Genomic DNA, 16,299 nt, shown 5'->3' with positions numbered 1-16,299 from the left:
ACCTTCCACCCGGGGGGCAAAGGGAGTAACATCCATTCAGGGCAAGAGGACAACTTACCTCCTTCCCCGTGGAAACTAAGCCAGGGAAAGGAAGTTCCACCAACAAATAGTAACAGCAGCAGAGAGACTCAAAAATAGGCAAACAAAAACCCCCACTTTCTAAAGGCCTGCGTGTGTGTAGGAGGCTTTATTATAGGTTCTAGGGTCAATGAAAATGGGTTTACATCCCAATAAAGCTAACAAATTAGAATTCGTTGTTACAAATCTTTTTGTTAACAGACTGCCTCTTAGTCCTATTGTCCTCCGCCCCGTCCTGTCCCTCTCTTCTCTGTCCTTTACACTCAGGAGCATCCCCCACTCCTTTCCTTCCATTTGTTACGTGGAACTTTTTGGGTTTTTTTCCACCTCTCCCCTCCAATTTCAGTTGAGATATTTCTTTGCATATTTCTTCTATCTCCGGAAGATGTACCTCTGTCTGTAACACAGAAGCAGCTAACTCAAGAGAACATAAATAATTCTTCTAAGTCCTGAAAACCCCAAATCTCCTTATTACCCCCTTTTCTTCCTGCCGTAAAATAAAAACCTCAAAAATATTCTCAATTATGCCTGCTTTTGACAGATGTGGAATTTCCCCAAAAAGGTGTTTTCCTAAGTACAATTAATCGGAACACTAACTCCAGCAAAACTTTCTGTTCAAAAAACAGAACACTACAGCCTCTGCTCTCCAAAATTAGTGTTAACACATTAAGCTTTGTAATCTAGGCGTATGAGTCTCGACCCAAATCATTGATTTCCATTCCCCCCTTCACCTTAAATTAAGAAAAAATGAGGGTAAGCTAAAAAATTAAGAAAAATCTCCAGTGACTCTTTCTCCTTAAAGAAAGAGATCCTGTCTAGTAATCAGCTTTCAGGAATTATGGCTTCTTTTCCAATGATTAATCAGACACATGACACATCTGAGGAGAAATGTAAATTTAAGGAAAAGTGCATTTTGATACAATTCTAAAAACATATTTCAAACATAGGATCAAGAATACAATCCTACCAGATGATAATGTCTAATTCTGAATATAAGATAATAAAATGTGGAACGGGAAATACTTTAGAAACCATCAGGTACCCCTCCTTGTTAAAACCTAGTTTAAATGGCTTTCCCAAGGTCACCCAGGGAGCGAGGGGCAGAGCAGGGACCAGAACTCAGATCTCAACTCCCAGGCCTGTGCCTTCAGCCCTTTTCATGCCTGTTGTCAGGTTCTACTTTAAAAACCACCAGAACATCAGGGCAGAAACTGGAGTTTTCATCTTCCCTGATGGCCTATGATAATGAAATTCTAATCAGTGTAATTAAAGGACACCCAGAGATGAAACCCTATGAAGTATTTGGAGCAGGTGGATTTGGAAAGTTCACAACATCCCTCCCATCTAGCCAAGAAGCCACGGACTCTCCCTGCTGGAGGTGACCACAGAGCCATCTCCATCCCGCTGAGGCACAAAGGTCCTCTATGCTAAGACCTCCAGCCTCCATAGTTGTGCATCTTTCCAGCAGGTCCACGCCTCTCAGTGCATCACCTTATCTACACCTGCTCTAGGGGTTTACACGTCTCTAGTGAAATGTTCACCCTTGCTTAATGGAAGAGGAGGACTTCCAGCCTCATTATATCTGCTCCTGGGTAAGACTGGGGCTGTCTGATCCTTGCAGTGGAGATAATACACTTACCAAGCTCTTTATTGGACCACGCAAAGGAAAAGCACAGTAGAGCATGCATGCCACAAACTTCTTGAGTTGTTTTAATTGATGTTCCATTTCAATGCCCTTAAAATCAGTTTTAACTTATTCTATCAGTTCATTTGTATATTTACTCTCAGAAACGCAACGTGGATGGAGCAGAAATGAGAGCCAATGACTACATTACATATATATCCTGCCAATAGTCTAAGTTATCCCATTGCCATCAGATGCATCTCATACAACTTTGGATTTGGGGTCAGGGGTTATTCTTTTCAAAGGCAAAGTGAGGAGGGGCATTTTGCCTGGGGTGACTCCCACGGGGGGAAGCAGAAAAGCCTGTATTGGAAGCCCAGAGTTCTGTTCCCATTCCAGTACTCTCAAGCAAAGAGAATTCTCATCCCCACCTGGTGTCCGCAGACGTTGGCTCTGCTGTAATCACGCCTTGGGGAGGAGGGGTGAGGGGATGTCACAGACAGTTGTCAAAGGGATAAGGAGTTATACTTTGGGAACAAACACCTTGACTTTGCTGAGGCATAAACTTCACAGTGGGAAACCATTATTTCAGTGACAAAGCTTTGTGCGGTTGACATTATCTCTTAATTATCTGCTGAAGAATGCATTTGTCAAGTTTCCTGAGATGGGATTGATAACAATAAACCTGCATCTCTGCACAATATTTTAATTCTGAAGGCAGAAGCAGCAAAACACACAAAGAAAGCACTATAGGCAACTCACCTTGGCTGCTGCTGGCTGTGCTCGGATTCCAGCCCCATAACTATAACAAAGTCTATGACCTATTTTGCCAAAGCAGGCCGCTAGACTGTGTCAGGGTTCTAGGGTCACTAGGCTAGGGCAAGAGTCCTGGAATGTCTGGCCCAAAGGTTCCACATCTTGGGAAGATAGCCTTCACCGCTACCTCCAAAAACACAGAGCTGGTCTTGGCTCTCCTGGCCATGTTCCTTTCATCCTATCCTTTCCCCCAAGTACAAATGGCTCTAGCTCCTCCCTAAACAGCCCCAGTGATTTTCTCTTCATGACATTGAGGCCACCTTTCCTGCAGTGTATTCACCAGGACAAGATCCAGCTGTGATCAGAAATGGGGTAGAACTTCTGGGCTGGGTGAGCTGGTCTCTACATAAACACAGTTCCTTCTAGAACTCCCTGAGCTATCTTTGATCCTTTCATTCTGCCACAGAATTTAGAAGACATCCCTCACGGGGCCGAACCACTTATTTTAGGGTCTCCACTCAAAGGACACTGAGGCCTACATGCACACTATACTCCAGTAATCTGCTCTGATATTCCAGAGTTTCCGGGCTGGGTGTGCGGGTTAGCGTCCAAACATGACCCTCGTTACTGGGAGCCAAGGACAGAGCCTCAGAGATTAGCAGCGTTTAAAGGATAGGCTGGGGGCAAGGAATCCACAAAAGAGACTGGGAGGGAAAAACCAGGCAGGACATGCATGTCCACCCACACCTGCCACTCCACCCCTGGGTCGGAGAGAGCATCCTGGGGGACCAGGAAACTGACTGTGACACATTGTTGCACAATGGCCTCCAACTTGTTTACACTTCCCTGCATGTACACCCTTGAGTAGCTGCCTCCCACAATGACTCAAGGCTTGCCCATGTGACTGGCATTGGCCAAAGGGACTGGAACGAACATGATGGCAGCAGAGACTTGAAAAGCACTTGCACTTGGAGCCCTGCGACGGTGCCATGGAAAGATGCCCTGGCTAGCTTGCTGGATGATGAGAGGTGCATGGCCCATTCTCCCCAGCTGACAGTCTGCCAACCCCTAGACGTGTGAGTGAGCCCATCCTGGATCACTCAGTTACAGCCAACCTACCTGCTGACTGCAGCTGCATGAGTGAGCGCGGCAGAGATCAGCCTAACAGCCCAGACTAGAAGAACAACACTGAGTGGTTTGTTTTGCCTCTATAGATAATAATTGAAACACTGACCAAGACAAATTCAGATTGGGGATCCCAAGTATGCTGGTTAATTTCATGTTATCAACTTAACTGGACCACAGAGTGCCCAGACACTTGGTCAGACATTATTCTAGGTGTGTCTGTGAAGGTGTTTCTGGATGAGTTTAATATTCAAATTGGTAGACTGAGTAAAGCAGACTGCCCTTCCTGAGGTGGGTGGGCCATACCAAATCAGTTGAAGACCTCAATAGAACAAAAGGGCTAAGAGGTAATTTTGCCCGCCTGCCTGCATGAACTAGGACATCAGTCTTCTACCCTCAGACTTGAACTTATATCACTGGCTTTCCTGGCTCTCAGTCCTTCCAACTTGGTCTGGATCTTACACCACCAGCTCTCCTGGGACTCCTGTTTGTTGACTGCAGATCTCAAGACTTCTCAGCCTCCTTAATTGTATCAGCCAATTCTTAATAATAAATTTCTCTCTCTATATATATACAGCTAGAAATATAACTAAATATTATATATTATAAATATTTATACAATAATAAATACATATATAATATGAGCATCATATATAGCTATATAAAATATATATCTCACTGGTTCTGCCTCTCTGCAGAACCTTGACCCACACACCATGGTGTTCTCTACTCAGGGCTGCTCCTCCGCCTCTCCCTGGCATGCACAAGCTCTTCCCCCGAGATGGCTGAGACAGTCTGCAGGTGGGACTGGAGCCTTCAGACTCCTTTGTTCTAATTGCAATCAGCAGTGACTTTCCATCCGCTGGTGCCACCCACTAGCTCCTCCGATCCTTCTCCTCTGCGGGAGTAGAGCCATCGCCCTGGAAAGGCCATCCCCCGGCTCCGAAGGGATGAAGGATGAAGGGAGGAAGGTTAGGTCTGATTTATGTTACACAGAGGCCATTCTTTTCCCTCTTTTTCTTCCCCCACAGAACGGAACCCAAAATAAATGAACAGACTCACTCATTCCTGAGTTTTAATGGAACTAATTATCTGATTGCAGAGTCCCAACTTGGTGACTGCTTCCATTCTGGCTAGCGTTAGATTGCATTACTATTTTCATTTGTTTTCATTATTATTAGCTTTTAGCAATGAAATGGAGTTAAAATTATTACAGTTTGTAACATGCTTTTTGTACTAATAATTCAAGTACTTTTGAGTGGGAGCTGAGAGCATTAATTTGTCAATCATTCCTGCTTTGTATCTAGTCCTACTTTAAATAGACTAAACAAAAGAAATGAACACTATATATTTCCCCAAGGGATAGAACTTGTAAACACTCAGATATGTTAGGCTTTCATGAAATTATAAACCGTAATTCCAAGGTATATTGCGCAAATAATAGGGTGTTTCAAAATCAGTGCAGCTGACACACAAAAGCTTCAACTCCGGTTTAGATAATAACATGGGGCAGCCATCTGTGCTCGTCGTCTACCACCTTAGTCAGGAGCCAAGGTGAAGAGGAATAAATGCAAACATTTTTGGAGGTGGAGCGGAACGTCTTCAAGAAGCTCGGAGTCAGGGACCTATGCATTAAGGAAAATGAGATCCTTTCCCAGCCTCTACGCCCACTCCAGCGGAAGCAGAATTTCAAAAACAACAACAAAATGGGGATAGCCTGAACTACCGCTAAGAAATGCCACATTAATTCTCCCAGGAGTGTTTACAACAAAGAGAAAAGGAAACAAGATCCAGAGCTAGAAATAAACGTGGCGTTGTAACTGCATGTAAATGCGAAACAACCCCTCTATTAAGCGTGATAAAAAAGATCAGCTTGCACGCGTGCAATGCCTAGATTACAGAATGCTTTTTAAATAAAGAAATGCTGTCTTATTACCTTAAAATACATATGGCGCTCAATCAGATTAGGACAGTGTTAGTCGTCTAGAACCTACTTGAATGAGTGAATGGGATGATTTGTAATTATCACGTCAACTGCCTTGTGTCACCTGGTCTTTGGGTAGTCTTGAAAGCAGTTTATTCTCTTAACTAGGTTAAGCACTCTCTCCGAAAATCTCGTGTATCTTTGTTTCTTAACGCCTTTTTTTTCCCCTAAAGCAAAGGAAATCTGTTACTCAGCTCTATGGTCGATGGTAAACGTCCTGGATTGGAAGGCAGCCCCCACCGCCCCCCGCTTCCCCGAATAGGGGCCCTCAGGTGGGCCTGTTCTGGTCCCAGTACTGTCTGGGAAAAAAGCGCAAGTGGAACAGAATGTCAACTTAGCCCCTAAAATTAAACACTTCCAAGGAAACCCAGGGAGTGCTATGTTCCTGAGTTTCACTCTCACTGCTTAAGACTGTGATTTGGATCACCTCTTATTTCAGACTAGAATATATTTTGTCATTAGTAAGAGGCTATGCCGCGCCTGTTCACTAAACCACGGAGGGTTTTCAAGTTTGGATTTTCTTTAGCAGAGGAGACCTTGGAAATTGACCAACTGGTTTATCCTGTTGACTCTCCAAGTCCCCGCCACATGCCCTGCCCCCCAGCCCCACCTCTCAGGCTGCTCGAAAAATAGCTTTTGACTGTGGCCTTTAACAATATGATAATTTATTTAAAACAGATACAGTCCTGAAAGTGACCCACTTAAAATTATTAAAGAGATACTGTGTTTATTTTTGCTGTCCATAAAACAGAAAATGGTTTATGAATATGCAAACCGATCTGATGTAATTAGCATGATTGGCTCCTACTGCACTCCGTTTTATGTGGTTAGAAGAGTAGATGCAGAAACTAATGAGGTCATGTTAATGTGCCTGTGAAGAGAGCTTCAGCTGTCAGAACAGCGAAGGCAAATGTCTGGGAGAATCTTTTCTTTTCCACAAAATCACAGAAAGTGGGCAGGCATGGGGCGAGCTCCTGCCTGTGTGCTGGAGTGCCACGAGGTCCGGGAGCCACTCTGCCTCCTGCATGTGAGGAGTCAAGATGAGAAACAGAATTCCATGTCCATTCGGAGCAATGATTAATGTGGTATTTAATTATCTAGAAAGTCTTCAACAAGTGCTAATAACCGAAGCTCCTCCGGCAGTCGGCACATGCCACACGGTCCCATTAGACATGCTAACACCCTATTCCCTGGCCCTTCTTAATTAAAATAAGAGGCAAAAATGTTAATTGCGCACCGACCACCTCTTGGGATTAATCTGCCCTGCTCCTCGGGCCCAGCTAACCCGAGAGAGCAGGCTTCTCATTGAGGCAGGAGGCTTGCAGGAGAGGCTCCTCCTCCCGGAGTGCTGCCGCCCACCTGGTAAATTCAGCCCCCGCTGGGGGAGGGGAGGAGGAAGAGAGGCGGGCAGCTAACGGGCAGGGAGGCGCTTTAATCAGAATGCTGGAAGGCATGTCGCAGAAAGCTTCTTGGATATTGAACAGGACACGCAGACCGCCACTGATCTTTTCCTTCCACATCTCTTCTAAAGCATAAACATATGAACTTGAAAACCTTATTTTCAATTTCTGCCAGCTCCTCTATAACTCTAAAAATACACCTCGCTTCTTTGTACACCCTCCTTCCAACACACACACACACGTTTTGCAACAGAAACAAAGAACGTCTTGAGAGTTCCAATGTTAAGCGGGGGAGACCGCTTGAAAGTGAAAAATGAGGTTTTGGTGCTAATCAAAGACTCAGACAAGTTCAGTAAAGGGATCTCACAGGAAAGACGTTGAATTGGCTCATTCTAAAGACGCCTAAACTAAAAGAAAAGGAGATTGGTGTTCTTCAGCCTGCACCTGGCGGTGGCCATGACTGCGGCCTTTGGAGAAGCAGCTGGTCCATTTCTCACGGCCTCTCCAGTTACAGGATATCAAGGAGAGAGATTTTTTTTGAGTGCCTACTATGTGCCTGGCACTTTTCTGCATCTTATGAAGCAGGGGTTTTTATCCCCATTATACAGATGAGGAAACTGAGGCTTAGAGAAGGTAAATAACTTGCCATAACAAAAGAGCTAGTAAATGGCAGAGGCAGATTCCAAATTCAGGTCTGTTTTCCTTAACAGTCCACATTTTTTCACATATTATCTTAGGATGTGGGACAAAAGCAGAGACACAGGTGTGGGCCCCACCCTGTGATGCCTTAAGTTTGGCTTGTTTAAGGAAAAGAACGGTATTTAGCCAGAAATAGTTCTACAACCTTGAACACTGGTTAGAATTTGACAGTAGGAAATTACAGCATATCTCACTCAAGTAACCCCAGGAAAAGGGAATAATCCAATGACCCTAACTTTGGGGTGGGCGGTCTTTTTATTTAATACCACGGGCTCATCCCTACTATACAAACTGTTCCAGCTGCATTAGATTTTCTGGAAGAGTTTTCTGATTGATTTACATTTTAAAACACATGCCCTCCTCATCCTCTCTCTGAGCTGGGAGGCAGGCCAATTCAGGGAACACACATGAGGCCTGAGTCAAGTCAGTCCCTGACCTGTGCAGCTGGCTGTGAGGAGGCCCTGAGTCCAGAACTCTTGTGTGCGAGAGCCTGAATGTGGGACACTGGTCACAGTCATACCCTAGCCCAGGGTCCCAATTAGGAGTCCCAGCTCCAGAAAAAGGTCTTTGTTGGACTTAAGAAGAATAAAGTTGTTTTAACCATTGAGAAAGACATTAAAGATCATTTTGGTGGCTGCTAAGAGAGTTACTCTGAAGCAAATTCTTCTGTGATCGCACATATTCATAAATTGGGAACATATTCATCAGATTAAGCTAGTAAGAACAACGTATACCTTAATTCTTTTGGTGTAAGTAAGCTTACCTTATTATCAAGTAAAAGAGTATCTCTCCGTCGGTGTGTGTATGTATAGTTGTGTAATTACTATAAAATCGGATATCTAAGCACTACCTGTCTAACAGGTCAGAAAAATTAACATGTTGATCAAAAAGTACAATCCCTAAGTGAACCCCCAGTTCTCACTGAAAAAGGGATGTCTGATGATGTCACCAGGGAATTCCTCTAGGACTCAAAGGGCCCTCTTTCTACAGGTTCAGGCAAGACTTGAGGCTCCAGGGGCCCGGAGCGGGCGGGAGGGGGAAGGCGAGACCAACTCTGAGAAAGAGAACACGGGGAGGGCAAACCAGGGAGACCAGAAGGGGCTACTTGAGACTGGACTCAAACCCGGGCCATGGACCCGGCCCCAACGTCCGCTCTAAAGAGCAGCACTTCAGCTCACTTGAGCCGTGCCCGGCTTCGGGCTGGGCCACACAGCCGTCTGGACTCTGGAAACTGAAGACTGTCTATTTTAGGCAGAATAAGAAGAAATAGGGTCAAGACAGCATAAAAGCTTAAAGAAAATGAGAATATGCTTAATTCTCTGGTTTGAAACTACTGAATTGGTCTGTGCAAATGTGTCCATGCCTGTGTATGTGTGGGCATGTGTGTGTGTCTGTGTGTGTGTGTCCAGCGTGTCCCATAAGTCTTGGTGAAGGCTTTCTCACTTCAGAAGTAGAAATGCTACTAACATGAAACACATTATTGGGAGGTTTAATTACTTAAATTTTTATTATGCTTATGTTAAATAATAAATGATTTGTTTCAATTTTTGGGTGAGTCGTTCTGAGTGAAGATGGCAAAGGTTGATGGAAACAATAACAACGTTCATATTCAAAACCAAATAAGTATAAAATAAAGTGGGACTTCCAGATTGACGGAACCAAAAGCTTGTTATGCGGACAAATGGAGTTGAGATTTGCACAACATGGATGAACCTGGCGGGCGTTATGCTCAATGAAACAAGCCAGACAGAGAAAGACAGATACTGCCTGGGGTCACTTACACGTGAACTCAAAAAGCAACAAAAGAAAGGTCAATTCACAGCAACAGAGAGTAGAAAAGTGGTGGCCAGTGGCTGTGGAGTGGGAGGGAGAGGGAGAGGCAGGTAAAAGGGGACAAACTTTCAGCTCTGAGATCAAGAAGCTCTGAGGTCTCATGTCTGACGTGGTGACTAGAGTCGAGAACACTGAATTGTGTAATTGAGATCAGCTAAGAGAGCGGCACTTCAGCGTCCTCGCACGCACACAGAGTCAGTAAGTGAGGGGAAAACAACAATCAGAGTTGAGGACAGAGGAGAATGAGGGTGTGAGTCCCTGGGAACTAGATCAAATTCCTGGGAGAACTTGAGACTTTCAAAGGCCATGAGATAGGTGGGTTCAAACCAAGAACCCAGGAGACGCAAGGAACCGGGCGACAGCTGGCTTCCAGGTGGAAGAAACAGAAAACTAGCTAAGGTCTAGAAGGCCCAGGAGGGTGGAGGGAGGCAGTTGTAGGCCAGTTGGTGGTGGAGGGGCTGTGGTCCAATCGGCTGCCCTCCTCTCGCCTCCCCGCCTCAGGAGCCCCTGTGACACGGCCACAGTTCCATGATGAGGGCGTGGGGTTCTGATCTCCAAGTCACTCCCAGTGCTCAGTTGCCTGAGAGTAGAACTGTATTTGAGATATGGAAACTCCTATCTTATATCTAAAAAGCATTGTTGCTACCTGGTTGAGCTCCAGTTCCGCTTCCTGGGTGATTGGGACCATCCTCCGCATCCTGTATGGACTGGGGCTCTTCCTCCTGTTCTTTCCCTCCCCCAAAAGGAATTTGCCCTCACAACTAACTTACAAGAGGAGAAACGTCAGGAAGGTAAGAAATCCTGGACCGAGACCCACCAGAAGATGAGTCTCTCTTCTTTTTTACTGTGATTTCCACTTCTCTGAATCAACTAGAGGGACTCCAGGGATGGGAAAGAATAGAACATCATCCTTCTAGAGACAAGCCAGGTTGGGTGGGCAGGGGTGAGAGTGGGCACGAGGATTTCGATCCGAAGATCTCCGAGCAGGAGTCCCGGTGTGGTAGAGGGCTCCGGGGAAAGTCCCCAGGCCAGTGACCAGTGGCCACGGACGGGATGCCGAGTGGGATCTGTGGGAAGACAGGCCCTGAGCACTGGTTCCCCAGCCACCTTCCCGGGGCAGGGGTCTCAGGCGGGCCTTTTCTCTGTCGTGGTTGATCTGAGGGCAGAGCTGAGCCCCCGAGAGCCTCTGGGCAGGACCTGGAGTGGGGCCGTAGCCTCAGGAAGCAAAGTCCTCCCTGAGGAAGCTCACAAGATTCTGTACATCTGAGAATGTGCGTGTTTCTTGAGCAGAGGAACAGTGACAGAAGATGTATGCTGGTCCCACATGGGGACCTTCTTATGATCCCCAAAGAAGGAAGACAGCAAATGTCCATTTTGTGTTCAATTGTCCACTTCAAAAGTAAGTAAAAGGGAAGAAACGCCCCAGAGCCCCAGGAGTTCAGCGTGGACAGTCGTCTTGCTCACAAACTCTGTGCATCTGCAGCTGGTCCAGAGAGAGGAGAGGGAGCCTTGGGTCTCAGCCCCTACAGTTTCTTGTTTTTTCTCTCGTTTCAGCGTCAAGTGGAGCCGAGAGGGAGGAGCAGCAGGAGCAGGAAGAAAAGGGGAGCTTTGAAAGGTAAGCTCCTGCCATTCAGCCCTGTGCCCCAGAGCTGACCTCCATCTCTTGTCCCTGAGCGCCCAGCTCCGTGGGCTCGAGGATGCCAGGGACAGAGCCTGTCCCTCAGGAAACAGAGCCCTCAGGGAGGCTCCCGGGAAGGAGATGAAAACCTGAGTACTTGCCAGATTCTGTGCTGGGAACTAAGGCCCAGGCCAGCAGGCGTCTGGAACAGGGTGTTGCCCAGCAGGGGCATGTGGGCTGTGGTGGAGGTTGAAGCACTTGGTCAATGACAAACCTCAACCCATCAGCAGCCTTGCCATCCCCGTCAGGGATCCCTTGGCCTTGGGCACTGGTACCTGGGCTCCAGAGGGTGACCTCAAACGGTCTCCCCTAAAGGCACACTGCACTCAGCCTCCTGCAAGAGCCCTAGGCCCCGCCTTCACCGCTGTGACCCAGTGCCCTCATTTCTAGCTTACAGAGCTGGCCGGAAGGACCTGGCAGAAGTGGGGGGCCTGATGTCCCTTTCGCAAAGGTAAGGAATCTTGCCCTTCTCTCCTGGGCTTCTTCGTCGCAGAGTCTCTGATGTGCCCCAGGGCTACCGGCAGCTTGCGGCTGAGCTGGGAGGGGAGCCATGGGGCAGGGCGTGGCAAGAGGCCTGGGGTGAGGGACAGCAGGAGAATTCGGTGAAGTGAAGGGAGGGCCAGGGAGGTCCATGGGTCTTAAGGGGCCACCCCCACCTGGCCTGCCCTGCTGTCCCAGGGCCCTCTGCTCCTGGCTACAGCTTGTGCATCTTGTTTCCCGCAGCTCCCCAGGGAGGCTGTCTTGTAAGGGATGCTTCCATCGCTTGTCATCTCAAGACTCCCCTGGGGAGGCATGCAAGACAGCGTCTGCTAGAGTCCACCAGCCATGCGGGAAGCCTGTGGAAGGTGCTCCTCTCACCATGACTCCAGCACTTTCTCTGGCTCTTCTGACCCAGCGCACTCTACCTTTGGCCTCCACTCTGCCAGCAGAACCTCCATCGGCCTTGACCAGAACTCCACTAGGCCCTGTTGCCATGAGCTCAGCTCCAGGTCACTCCTGTTGGCCATTTCCCAACTCAGGCCACTGCCACATGAGCTGTTGCATTGACTTCCTCTCCCGGTGGAACATGATCAAGGTCTTGTTCTTCCCCGTGTCATCACACTTTGAGTCCCAGCAAGGGCACCTGTCCTGCCACCGACCAGTGGCCTCATTCTGGGGAGGCCCCACAAATAGGGAGGGAGAGACTGATAGCCCTTCAGTTGCCAACCCTGATGTCCAGAAGCTGCTCAAGACAGAAATCATGGAAAGAATACAAATGGAGGTCTGGGAAAAAGAACAAGATGATCCACACACTCCTCAGATGCTCGAAGCACACACTATCATGTCTGGGCTGAATTTCCGCTGGGGCCTACCCCTCCTGTCCTTGGGGCCTGCAGATCTGAAAGCATGTGAGGCTCAACCCTCGGCCCTTCCACGGTCCCCTTTTCCCCCCGCAGACACCTGAGATTCTGGGGCCCCCTCGAAAGCTGACTTTGCACACTTCATGGGAAAACCTCTTGAGCCTCCTCCAGGTGACAAAGTCTTAACTTTGACAACAAAAGCATCAGTTCCCAGCCTGGCCCATCCCCTACCTGCTCCCTCACCTGTGTGTGAGCAAAATCAGAAGGCCCTGGGAGGGACCCTACCTGGCGATGGCAGTGGGCCCTCAGAGGCCTCTCTCTTGGGACAGGAGGGCCGGCCGCCTTCTCCAACCTTCCCATTCGGCCTCTCAGAGAGAAAAGGGCAGAGTGGGACCAAACCCCTCAAGCCCCTGCCTGAAAAGGAAGAGGTTTTTCACGACAGCCCTTTCAGAAAAATGTTGAGACGCCTCCTGCCCTGCCTGAGGCCCAACAAGGATGAAGCACCAGAGGATCCCCTTGCAAAGGCAAGCCCGCATCAGCCACCGCCCAGAGCCAGGCATGGGTCACACACAGCTCGGCGTCGGATGGCAGGGCTCTTCAGGCGCCATCGACAGTGACATCCTTTGTCTGCGTCCTGGGAGAGAAACTGAGGCTTGCTGAGAACTTCTGGCCTCCCAGTCGAAGCATCATAAAAACCATTTCAGGCCTGGGAAGCTGGACATTCCTGTTACCACGATGTTCCCTCCTCCCCAGACCAGAGAAGAACAATGCAGAGGACAGTCCCCAACCTACCTCCAGGGACCACAACTGTCCGAACACGAGGGAGTGGATCAGAACAAGCATGGCAATTGGACCTTGCCATCCAGGCAACCGCACTCCCCAGCCAAACCCTGCCAGCCTGGGCTGAGGGTGGCAGCTGCCTCAGCCAATCCATTACCCGCCATGCTGTCCTCAGATATGTGTCTCCTGGGATGAGTAGACTGTGCCTGACACACCTTTCCTCGTAGGAACGCTTAACTCCCCAAATGGGGAAGTGGAGGAACAGAAAACCTGGTTTTTCTCCTTATCCCACCTTCTGTGCTAATGGTGTCTTCCTACCCCAATTTTCCCCAAATACATTTTTTTTCTCCTTAGAGGTCGTAGCTTCTGTCTGTGCCCTGCTAGTGGTAAAAACGGGGTCAGGCTCCGCCCTTCCTGAGTGTCTGCTATGGCTTCCAGAAGGGACAGGGCCATGGGGGGAGGCTGACTGCAGCGAGGCTCACCTGCCCTCACCCCAACTCCCCCATTGCACCTGAAGTCCCCATCACACCGTCCTTACAAAAACAAATGGAAGCTTTGGGCTATTTCCAGATGAGCAAAACCTCTAAGACCCCAGCCCAGCATGGGCCCCGCCTGTCCTCTCCTGCATTCTCTGGCCCTTGAACTTGTGGGGCTGTAGGGAGGGGTTTGCAGAGGCTCCAGGTAGTGTAGAGACAGGTTCACAGGTCACAGAGTGTGGAGGGGAGTGTGGGGCAGTGCTGGCCCTGAGTCCGGACGGCGAGGAAGCTTGCCCTGCACCCCGAGCTCTTGGTGGGAAGGGATGATGCTGCCCCAGCAGCTTCTTCTCTCCCTGCTGAAGCTGCCATGGAGATGGGCCTGCACATCCCTCTCGGCCCAGCGTCGCCGTCCCTCTGTCCTTGTCACAGTCTGGAGCAGCAGCGACAAGGATGACTGTGCTCCCGGCTCTGAGGGCGGGCGGGTGGGGAGCACGGATGCTGCTGTGGGCCTGACCCCTCTGCCCAGAGGAGCTCAGAGCCCTGCTCTCCTGCACCTGCCTTCTCCTCCTGGGGAACAGAGCCGGGGGTGAGTGTGTGGGGTCACCATCTGATGGTGGGACACTGTGTGCCTAGGGTGGGACGTGGGGGAAGGAGACAAAGTGCCACCAGAGTTTAACCACTTACCTACCAAATGACATTTTTTGATTTTTATTATTTTACCCCTTATAAATAAAGCTGCCATGAACTTCTTTGTGAAGGTTTTTGTGTGAACTTAAATTTTTCTGCCCAGTAAATATCAATGGCAATGAGTCACGAAGGTTTGAAAATGGGCCCGCCTCCAGGATCTCACAAGGAAATGCAACATGTGTTAGAGGTTGAAAGGGTGAAACAGGGCAGAGAGAGAAAACCTAACACCATATCTTGGATTTGAGCCATGTCCTGAGGAAAAGTCCATTACCTAACGCACGGCACAGATGCCGAGGACGTGGGAGGGACAGGTATCACCACATTTAATAAAACACTGTCAGAACGTATCTGGACAGGAGACCCCTGACCTTTAACCTGTAAGGGGTTAACCTTTAACCTCTTTGTTCTTCCTCTCCAGAGAACATTAATTAGACAGGAAAAATGGAAACTGGGTCTTCTTCAGCCTGGGCTCCCTACACTCTTAACCCTTGCACTCTACATCCTGGTCACATGGAACTCACTTGCCACTTCCCAAACGTGTCATGAACCTTCACATCCCCCTGCCTTTGCATGCTGATCCCTCTGGCTGGCTTTCCCTTCTTGTGTAGCATTCTATCCCACTTCTCTACGAGGGAGTCAGCCTGATCCTTCAAGGCTGAGCCTGAATCTCCCTTTTTCTATAGGGTTTTTCTATAGGGTTACATTGCTACAGAGGCAAGCACATTGAACCTACCTGTGTTTTACATCAGTATCGCACAGATTATAGCTGCTAGTTCTTATATCTATCTTCTTGGCTAGACTGTGTGTTCTTTGAGACAAGAACATGAATGTGTGTCTATAGCACTTAGCCAGTGCTAGGTACATTGAAGGTACTCCATAAATGTTTGTTGAATGTATACATAAGTGAGTGAATAAAGGAATAAGTAAATTGTTAAGAAGTGTGTGGTCTTTTTCTTTGGGATTTTCACGGCTTTGGGGAGTATGCTTATGAGATAATTTCTTTCCTCTGCACACAGAGAGCCCCACACATAGGCAGAGTGCAGTTTCTATCCATGAAACCAGAGATGTGACAGTGGAGGTGTTAAAAAGTCCCACCCTAATCCAAAATCTCTTGCCCACAAAACTGTCCAGTGTCTCAGTTTTCATCCTGATTTCATGGTACCATGTACATCTTTCTCATGAATATTTATCACAGTTGTAATTTTGCATCTAGTTAGGTTATTCTTTGATTAGTTACTAGTAATCACCTCCCTCACTGGACTATAAGATCCATGAGGGCCGGTTTCGTGTGTCTTTTTCTCTCATCACCATTGTACATCCCACACCTAGCCCAGTGCCTGACACAGAGGTAGTGCTCCATAAATACCTGCTACGCCTCAGTCTTTGAATCTCTGTGGCAGGGGCCCTTCCAGCCCTGCCATTCTGTGATGCTGTGACAGCCCCACATTTAGAGTCACTTCTGGGACTGACTGCTTTAAGTCTCCAGAAAGCCAGGGTTAAAACTCAAATCTATTACCCAAGCAAGAGTATGCTAATACAAGAGCAAATGATGGCATAGCAGATTAGCCAACTGTCATTAATAGGGCCTTGGCAAAAGGCAAAGAGATGGGTGTAGTGGTGGTGGTGGCAGTGCGTACTGGTGAGTCAGGGAGGAACCTAGGTATGGCTGTCAGGGCCCAGAAAGCCAGAGAACAGCACTGTGGCAGAACAGGGAAAGAAGAGGAGCAAAGAAGTGAGGGCATTGTCTGAGTTGCCTAAGGATGCCGTAACAAAGTACCACAAACTGAGGGGCTTAAAACAATGGACATTTATTGTCTCACAGTTCTGGAGGCCGAAATC

General features: G+C 48.2%; 1 protein-coding gene across 1 annotated transcript; it reads left to right on the top strand.

Annotated features, from left to right (window-relative positions):
- The first annotated feature begins 10,027 nt into the window (after nt 1-10,027).
- On the top strand, nt 10,028-13,650 carry LOC138919983 (spermatogenesis-associated protein 31E1-like). Its single transcript, XM_070246839.1, has 4 exons — nt 10,028-10,290; nt 11,054-11,114; nt 11,568-11,628; nt 11,901-13,650. Exons 1-4 carry the CDS (start codon nt 10,105-10,107, stop codon nt 12,619-12,621), a joined length of 1,029 nt encoding a protein of 342 aa, XP_070102940.1. The 5' UTR covers nt 10,028-10,104; the 3' UTR covers nt 12,622-13,650.
- The last annotated feature ends 2,649 nt before the right edge of the window (nt 13,651-16,299 follow it).

This window comes from Equus caballus, chromosome 2, assembly GCF_041296265.1.
Source record: "Equus caballus isolate H_3958 breed thoroughbred chromosome 2, TB-T2T, whole genome shotgun sequence".
NCBI lineage: Eukaryota > Metazoa > Chordata > Mammalia > Perissodactyla > Equidae > Equus > Equus caballus.
This window is presented reverse-complemented; position numbering and strand designations above follow the sequence as displayed.